This window comes from Heliangelus exortis, chromosome 24, assembly GCF_036169615.1.
Source record: "Heliangelus exortis chromosome 24, bHelExo1.hap1, whole genome shotgun sequence".
Lineage (NCBI taxonomy): Eukaryota > Metazoa > Chordata > Aves > Apodiformes > Trochilidae > Heliangelus > Heliangelus exortis.
In genome coordinates, this window is record NC_092445.1 from 2,251,951 (window position 1) to 2,259,688 (window position 7,738).

Genomic DNA, 7,738 nt, shown 5'->3' on the forward strand with positions numbered 1-7,738 from the left:
GGCGACGGATGCACGGCGACCGGGGGGCGTGTCCCGGGGGGGCGTGTCCCTGTATGGGCGTTACCCGGTTTATGGGCGTGTCCGTTAGCGGGCGCGTCCGTTTGTGGGCGTGTCCCGTCAGTGGGCGTGTCCCGTTAGTGGGCGTGTCCCTGGTTATGGGCGTGTCCCTGGTTATGGGCGTGTCCGTTAGCGAGCGTGTCCCGGTTGGTGGGCGTGTCCCGTTAGTGGGCGTGTCCCGTTAGTGGGCGTGTCCCTGGTTATGGGCGTGTCCCTGGTTATGGGCGTGTCCGTTAGCGAGCGTGTCCCGGTTGGTGGGCGTGTCCCGTTAGTGGGCGTGTCCCTGGTTATGGGCGTGTCCGTTAGCGGGCGTTACCCGGTTGGTGGGCGTGTCCCGTTAGTGGGCGTTACCCGGTTTGCGGGCGTGTCCCTGCTTATGGGCGTGTCCCACTGGTGGACGTGTCAGTTTATGGGCGTGTCCCATTAGTGGGCGTTACCCGGTTGGTGGGCGTGCCCCTGCTTATGGGCGTGTCCCCGTTAGTGGGCGTGTTCTGTTGGTGGGCGTGTCCTGTTGGTGGGCGTGTCGCGGGTGTCCGTGTCCCGGGTGGCCGCCATGTCTCAGGGCCACGGCCCGGGCCGCTGCCGCTGCTGCTGCGGGGAAGCGGCGGTGTCGGAGCGGGGCGCGGCCTGGGGGCTCTACCTGCGGATCGACCGGCACCGCCTGCAGTGCCTCAACGAGCGGCGGGAGGGGAGCGGGGCCCGGGTCTTCCGGCCCTGGGAGGAACGCGGGGACCGCTCCCAGGTAGGGCCGGGCCCGGAGGGTGGAAACCGGCGAGTACGGGAGGGCTTACCGGGGGTTCCTGAGGGTTCCCGGGCCCTGCGTTCCCCTACCTGCACCTGAGCTGCTGCGCTCTCTCTTTCTTCCCCAGTTTGTAGAAAGTGACGATGATGAGGAGCTGCTCTTCAACATCCCGTGAGTTCTTCCCCTCCGGTACCGCGGTGGCCGCGGGAAGGGCTCGTTCCTCATCCCGGGAAGGTGGCAGTGTCCCTGCTCCGGTGCCACCGGGGCCGGGGTGGGGAGAAGGGAGGTGAAAACGCTGTTTGTGTGTCCTTCGGCAGCTTTACGGGCACCGTGAAGTTAAAAGGAGTGATCGTGATGGGAGAGGAGGACGAGACGCACCCGGCAGAGATGAGGCTGTGAGTGAAACGCCTGGGACGCGGCTCCCGCTGGGGTTCGGTGTCCTTCGGGGTGTTTTCCAACCCGAAGGATTCCCTAATTCTGTCAAACAAGCAGGAATGTTTCTGCAGGAGCCCCGGCTGGGATGCTCTGGGGTGTCCCAGTGCCCCCCGTGGGGTGGGGACAGCAGCACCCCGGGGGGACCCCGGGCTGGGAGTGGTGTGGAGCCCAGCGAGGTGGCTCCAGGGGAACGTGGGGGGGGATTTAATGAGGAGTTTGGGATCAGAGCTGCTGGAGAGGGTCCCGAGAAGAGCTGTGAGGGTGCTGGAGGCTCCAGAGGGAAAGCTGAGTGAGAAGCAGCTGAAGGGACTCGGTCTGAGGGGAGGAGAGCTCAGGGCATCCCCCAGCTTCAGCAGGAAGGAGCAGCAGGCACCGAGCTCTGCTCTCTGGTGAGCAAGGACAGGAGCCCAGGGAATGGGGGGAGATGTGCTGGGGAGGTTTAGCTGAGATAAAAAGTTTTTCACCCCGAGGGTGTCTGAGCAGCAGCAGCAGCTCCCCAGGGAGTGGTCACAGCACCAATCCTGCCCGAGGTCAGGAAGGGTTGGGATGAACCCCTCAGGCACGTGGTGAGATTCCTGGGGTGCCCTCCAGAGGGACAGGAGTTGGACTTGATGGTCCTGATGGTGCCTCCCAACTCTGCAGGTTCCAAGATTCCATTCCATGAGACGTTGTGAAGCAGCCAACCTGGGGCAGGGGGGGGTCAGGCTTTTCTCTCTTCCAAGCCAAATCAGCTGCTGACTGCTGAGAATGGCTGGGGAGGAAAGCAATTAGCTGCCCTGGGTGTTAATAACTTCCTGGCTTTGCCTTCCAGCTTCCGGAACATTCCTCACATGTCCTTTGATGACACAGCCAGGGAACCAGAGCAGACTTTCAGCCTGACCCAGGACCCCACTGGGGAGCTGGAGTACCCCACCAAGTATGTGGTGGCCCAGGGGGTGCAGGGGCTGGGGCTGCCCCCGCTGTGCTCCTGCCAGCCTGGGGCTGTGCTGCTGGGCTTTAGGCAAAGCTTGGCAGAGGGCTTTTCCTTCCCTTGCATCCTAAAAGTGCCCTGAGTGGAATTTCCACCCCCCCCCAGCTCTGTTCTGCCTTTGTTGGGTGAGAGCTGTGGTGTGAAAACGTCCCCCCAGACCCAGGGGGTGCCCCTGCCTGGCACCCGGGACTTTTCGGGGTGCAGAATCCTTGCTCTGTCTTGTCCCCCGCTCCTGGCCCTGCCGGCAGCTCGCCGCGAGTCCGTTTTTGACTGGGAAGCGTGTGCTGGGAAGCTCCTGCTGCCCCCTCGAGTCCGCCTGGGATGAGGGCGGGAGCTGTGCCGGGTGTGGGGCTGCGCTGGGAGGAGGGGGGAGGGCAGCAGAGCAGCGGTTTGAAGAGGCAGCTCCGGTTTCTGAGTGCGTTTTCTTTCAGAATTGCCCGGTTCTCCAATGTTTATCACCTCTCCATCCACTTCCCAAGGAACTTTGGAGCAGAGACAACGAAGATATTTTATATAGGCCTGAAGGGAGAGTGGACAGAGGTGAGAGCAGAGGTGAAGTCTGTCCCTAATAGTGTAAAAAGAGCTTTAAATCATCACTTTAGTGAGGTGGGAGTGGTTTGGGGGGGAGCTGCGATGGGAAGTTGTTAAGGGGGAGCCTGCTTGGCTCCTGCCAGTCTGGTGTTTTAGGAGGGAAGTGGATTCTGCTCTCCTGGCCTCACTGAATTAACCAAATCCTCTGGATTTCATCTCCATTCAGGCTCATCGCCACGAAGTCACCATCTGCAATTACGAAGCGTCAGCAAACCCAGCTGATCACAAGTTGGAACAAATCACCCCACAGACTCACTTCATCTCCTAAGAACTCTGTGGGGAACCTCCCGAAGGCTCTGGGAAGGGTGTGTAGGGACGCGATGGGCTGACTCAGTCAGAAACAGCTCCCTGGAAGACTGGAGAGCGCCGGATCAGCTTTTACGTTTTGGCTTTTGCCTCGGGCAGCGGAGTCCCCAAGGGGTGCGGTGGCTGCGGGGTGGTGGCTGCCGAGGGCCGCGGCTCTGGGTCCCGCAGAAGGCACCCGTAAGGGGACGGAGGGTCTTTAGGCGGCGGCGAGCTCGCGTCCGGTACCGATCGCTGCTCTCGACAATAAAAAAAGCGCTGAGGCGCAGATCTGCGGCCTGCTCACCACCAACATCCCTGTCCCGGCCTCTGTGTGGAGCGGCCCGGGAGGCAGCGGGGAGAGGGCAGCGGAGGGGGGAAAGGTTGGGAGAGAGGGAGGGAGGGGAGAGGTTATCAAGTGCTGAGGAACGGAACCGCCGGGCCCCGTCCCGCCCCCGGGGAGGCCGCTGAGGAGAAGATGGCGGCTCCTCAGAGGCGGCCGTGACGTCACTTCCGCTGCGCTCAGCCGGCGGGCGGAAGTTCCGGTGGGAGCGCCTCGGGGGAACCGGGAGGAGCGCGCGCGCCGGGCCCGCGGGAGAGGTGAGGGAGGGGGGGGGGGAGGGGGAACCGAACCGAACCGGACCGAACCGAACCGGACCCGACCGAACCAGCCCGGCCCAGCGGGGTGCGGAGGGGAGGGATCCTGGGCTGAGGGAATGGGTCAGAGGTGCCGGAGCTCCGTTCCCGGGAGGTTCCCGGGGCCCCGCTCGGGGGGTTGGGGGGGAGTGGGGGTGAGGGGGAAATCGGTGCCCGCAGCCCCGGAGCCGCCCGCCCGCTGCTCCTCAGCACTGGGGCTTTGCGGAATAACAATAAAATTAAAAACTCCCGGAAAAAAAATTTAAAAAAAAAAAAAAAAACCAACAATTTCCGCAGCGAACCGGAGCTCCCGTTCCCGGCGGGGCGGGAGCGTTGCGGGGCAGCCCCGGGAAGAGCCCGGGCTGGGTCAGAGACCTCTCAGAAGTTGATGTTTGCGGGCGGGTTCTTGTTGGGTTTGTGAAGGTTCGGAACGGTTCGGGGAGGGCTTTGTCCTTCCCGCGGGCCGGTTCCGTCCCGGTTTGCGCTGCTGCGGTGCTGGAAGCCCCGGATCCTCCCGGGGATCCCCCGGGAACGGGGCACAAACAGCCCGGGGGGATCCCGGGGGTCCGGGCAGCCCCAACCCCTCCTCTCCCCATCCCTTTCCCGGCCCCGTTTCCCACCTGCCAATAATTAATTAATTTTTTTTTTAATTATTTTTATTATTTATGGCTCAGGGTTCGGTTGTTCCTCTCTGACCCGGCACTTCCAGGCGAGCTGTGAATCTGCCGGCTTGGCCAAACCCGTGTTCCCCGTGGGGTTGTTGGGTTTTTTTGGGGGGGGTTTAGATTGTTTATTTTTTTATTTATTTCATTTAAGTCAGGGCTGAGGTCGGGGAAACCGGTGTCACCTCTCAGCCCCGGGCTGGTTGGGTTCTGCTGGGTGGTTCTGCTGGGTTAAGGTGTCTGCTGGGAGGATGAACAAAGGTTCTGATGGTCCAAACCCCGCTGTGTTCCTTGGTTTTTCCCCTGTGGAAAAAAAAATAAAATGTGGGGCAGGCTTCTCCTTGGTTCAGCAGGCAGCTGGGAAGGGGTTTTGGGGCTGAGGAAAGAGTTTTGGGGCTGGGGAAGGGGTTTTGGGGCTGGGGAAGGGGTTTTGGGGTTGGGGAAGGAGCCTGGGGGCTGAGGAAGGGGTTTTGGGGAATGGGGAAGGGGCTTGGGGAATGGGGAAGGGGTTTTGGGGATGGGAAAGGAGTTTTGGGGCTGAGGAAGGGGTTTGGGGAATGGGGAAGGGGCTTGGGGATGAGGAAGGGGTTTTGGGGTTGGGGAAGGGGTTTTGGGGCTGGAAAAGGGGTTTTGGGGCTGTGTGTCACCTTGCTGCCCTCTGTCCCCATCGTGACAGTCACTGAGGGTTGGTCCCTGCTGTGGGGTGCTGAGGAGCCAGGAGGTTCCTGATGGGGTTCTGACAGGGGTTCTGATCCCATTGATCCGGGGCAGTGAGGGGGGGGTTTGGTGTGATTTGTGTCAGCCCAGGAAGAGCCTCCAGGAGCTGAGGTGGGGAGGGGGCTGCTGGCTTTGGGATGGGGACACTGAGCCCTTTGTGCTGTGGTGGGGACAGTGATGGGGACAGCAGTGGTGGCCCTGGGGGGGGGGTTTAGGGGGCTCTGGGAGGCAGCACCTGAAGGTTCAGGTTTATCCCTGACCAAGCTCAATCCAGGAGCCCCAACCCCTGGGTCAGAGCTGCTCTGTTCCCTGTTTTTCCTTCTGGGAACAGATGTGGGTCAGGCTCCTCCTGGCTCAGCAGGCAGCTGGGAAAGGATGGGGGGGGTGGGAAAGGGATGGGGGGGGGGGTGGAGGGGGGATATTGGGGCTGGAGGAGGGATAGGGGGGCTGGAGAAGGAATGGGGGGGCTGGAGGAGGGTTGGGGGGGCTGGAGGAGAGATATTGGGGCTGGATAAAGGGATGGAGGGGATGGGGGGTGCTGGAGGAGGGATACTGGGGATGGAGAAGGAATGGGGGGGCTTGAGGAGGGATGGGGGGGCTGGATAAAGGGATGGGGGGGCTGGAGGAGGGATGGGGGGGCTTGAGGAGGGATGGGGGGGCTGGAGGAGGGATTGGGGGGCTTGAGGAGGGATGGGGGGGCTGGAGGAGGGATCGGGGGGCTTGAGGAGGGATGTAGGGGCTTGAGGAGGGATGGGGGGGCTGGATAAAGGGATGGGGGGGCTGGAGGAGGGCTGCTGAGGCTGTGTGTCTCCTGGCTGCCCTCTGCCCACGTTGTTCCAGTCACAGAAATAAATAACTCTGGTGTTGAGGTGTAGCTGAGATAATTTTAACCCTCCCCACGCCCCTCTTCCCCCTTCCCAGGAGGCGTTTGCTGCTCTGGGTGGCAGCTGGGCCAGGGCTGGAGCTGACATCAAAGCCTTCAGCTGCTCTTTAATTTTCCCCCAGAGAGCCAATCCCTCGGGAGCAAATTGGTGCCAGAGAGGAGGGAGGGAGGGAGGGAAGAAGGGAAGGGATTTTCCTGCCTTACCTTTGTCCCTCTGCCCCACAGGTGTCAGTGTCAGAGCCCCTCTCAGTGTATGTGTGGTAACAACATGTCTGTCCCCCTCCTGGCTGATGCTGTCACTGTCTCAGGGGCAGAGCGGGAGACTGCTGCGGTAAGGAGGGACCCCCTGCCCCCCTTTCCCTCCTCCTGCCCCCCCTTTCCCTCCTCCTGCCCCCCTCACCTTCCTTCTGCCTTCCCATCCCCACCTCCTGCCCCCCTTTCCCTCCTCCTGCCCCCTTTTCCCTCCTCCTGCCCCCCTTTTCCCTCCTCCTGCCCCCCCTTTTCCCTCCTCCTGCTCCCCCTTTCCCTCCTCCTGCTCCCCCTTTCCCTCCTCCTGCTCCCCCTTTCCCTCCTCCTGCCCCCCCTTTCCCTCCTCCTGCCCCCCCTTTTCCCTCCTCCTGCCCCCCTTTCCCTCCTCCTGCCCCCCTTTCCCTCCTCCTGCCCCCCCTTTTCCTCCTCCTGCCCCCCTCACCCTCCTCCTGCCCCCCTCACCCTCCTCCTGCCCCCCTCACCCTCCTCCTGTCCCCCCTTTTCCTCCTCTTGCCCCCCCTTTTCCTCCTCCTGCCCCCCTTTTCCCTCCTCCTGCCCCCCTTTTCCCTCCTCCTGCCCCCCTTTTCCCTCCTCCTGCCCCCCTTTTCCCTCCTCCTGCCCCCCTCACCCTCCTCCTGCCCCCCCTTTCCCTCCTTCCCTCCCTCTCCTTCCTCCCTGCTCCTTCCCTCTCATCACTTATGGAGCCCCCTCCCCAGGGTTTGGTTCTGGTTCTGGTTCTGGATCCACCACAGGAGCACAGGCACAGCCTTGATGGGAAGGGTCCTTTGGGTCTGCTGGGGCTCCAAGCATTTGGAAAAGCAAATCCCCTCCCTCCTCCCCCCCAAAAAATCCCCTTTCCCATTCCCTGGGTCCCTTCCCTCTGCTCCAGGCTGCTCAGGGGCTGCTCCAGCCCCAGGGGTGGGTGTGTGGGTCCTGGGCAAGCTCAGCCCCTGCTGAGTGTGTGCTGGGCAGGATGAGCCCTCCCTGCTGGGTCCTGCTGGGCAGCCAAGGGGACAGTGACACCTCCAGTGACCTCTGTGGGACAGCAGGGTGGGGATGTCCTGCCTGTCCCACCAACTCAGCTCTCAGCAATGCTGCCTCATTCCTGCTGCTTGGAGCCTCCTGGAGTGACTAAGTGGCTGTCCCTGCCAGCCCAGCCCTGCTGCCTCCCTCCTGCACCAATTAATTCTGAGTTTCTGCTTTACAGGTCATTTTTTTACATGGCCTTGGAGACACGGGGTGAGTATTCCTGGAGCTGGCTCTGCCTGCCAGGTGGGCTTTGCTGGGAGCTCCTCTCTTCAGGAACAACTCTCAGATTTGTCCAGGGCTTTGAGCTGTGTCCAGCAGCTCCCAGGGACTCACCAGGCAGCAGCAGCTTCTCTGCACTTTGAGTATTTATCATCCTGGCAGCCCCCCTCCTCCTCCTGGGTTGGATTTTTCTGCTTTTTTGAAGAGAAGCTTCACTGCCACCCCCTCCTCATCCCTCACTGCCACCCCCTCCTCATCCCTCACTA

At 62.1% G+C, this 7,738-nt stretch overlaps 1 protein-coding gene and 1 long non-coding RNA gene across 2 annotated transcripts; both read left to right on the top strand.

Moving 5' to 3' along the window:
- Positions 1-567: 567 nt before the first annotated feature.
- PITHD1 (PITH domain containing 1) lies at positions 568-3,385 on the top strand. The gene is made up of 6 exons (XM_071767788.1): positions 568-799; positions 927-970; positions 1,117-1,194; positions 2,046-2,150; positions 2,636-2,744; positions 2,962-3,385. The coding sequence occupies exons 1-6, from the start codon at positions 611-613 to the stop codon at positions 3,061-3,063; spliced, it is 627 nt and encodes a 208-aa protein (XP_071623889.1). The 5' UTR covers positions 568-610; the 3' UTR covers positions 3,064-3,385.
- A 156-nt stretch (positions 3,386-3,541) lies between these two features.
- LOC139807137 (uncharacterized) lies at positions 3,542-7,637 on the top strand. The gene is made up of 3 exons (XR_011730477.1): positions 3,542-3,677; positions 6,201-6,306; positions 7,432-7,637. It is a non-coding gene; the product is annotated as an uncharacterized lncRNA (long non-coding RNA).
- Positions 7,638-7,738: the final 101 nt, after the last annotated feature.

What these genes read in the sequence shown, in the direction of transcription:
- PITHD1 (XM_071767788.1), top strand. Translation starts at nt 611, where the DNA reads ATGTCTCAGGGCCACGGCCCGGGCCGCTGCCGCTGCTGCTGCGGGGAA. An exon ending in GAGCTGCTCTTCAACATCCC is followed by an intron (nt 971 to 1,116) that starts GTGAGTTCTTCC and finishes GTCCTTCGGCAG; the next exon opens with CTTTACGGGCACCGTGAAGT. An exon ending in GAGCTGGAGTACCCCACCAA is followed by an intron (nt 2,151 to 2,635) that starts GTATGTGGTGGC and finishes GTTTTCTTTCAG; the next exon opens with AATTGCCCGGTTCTCCAATG.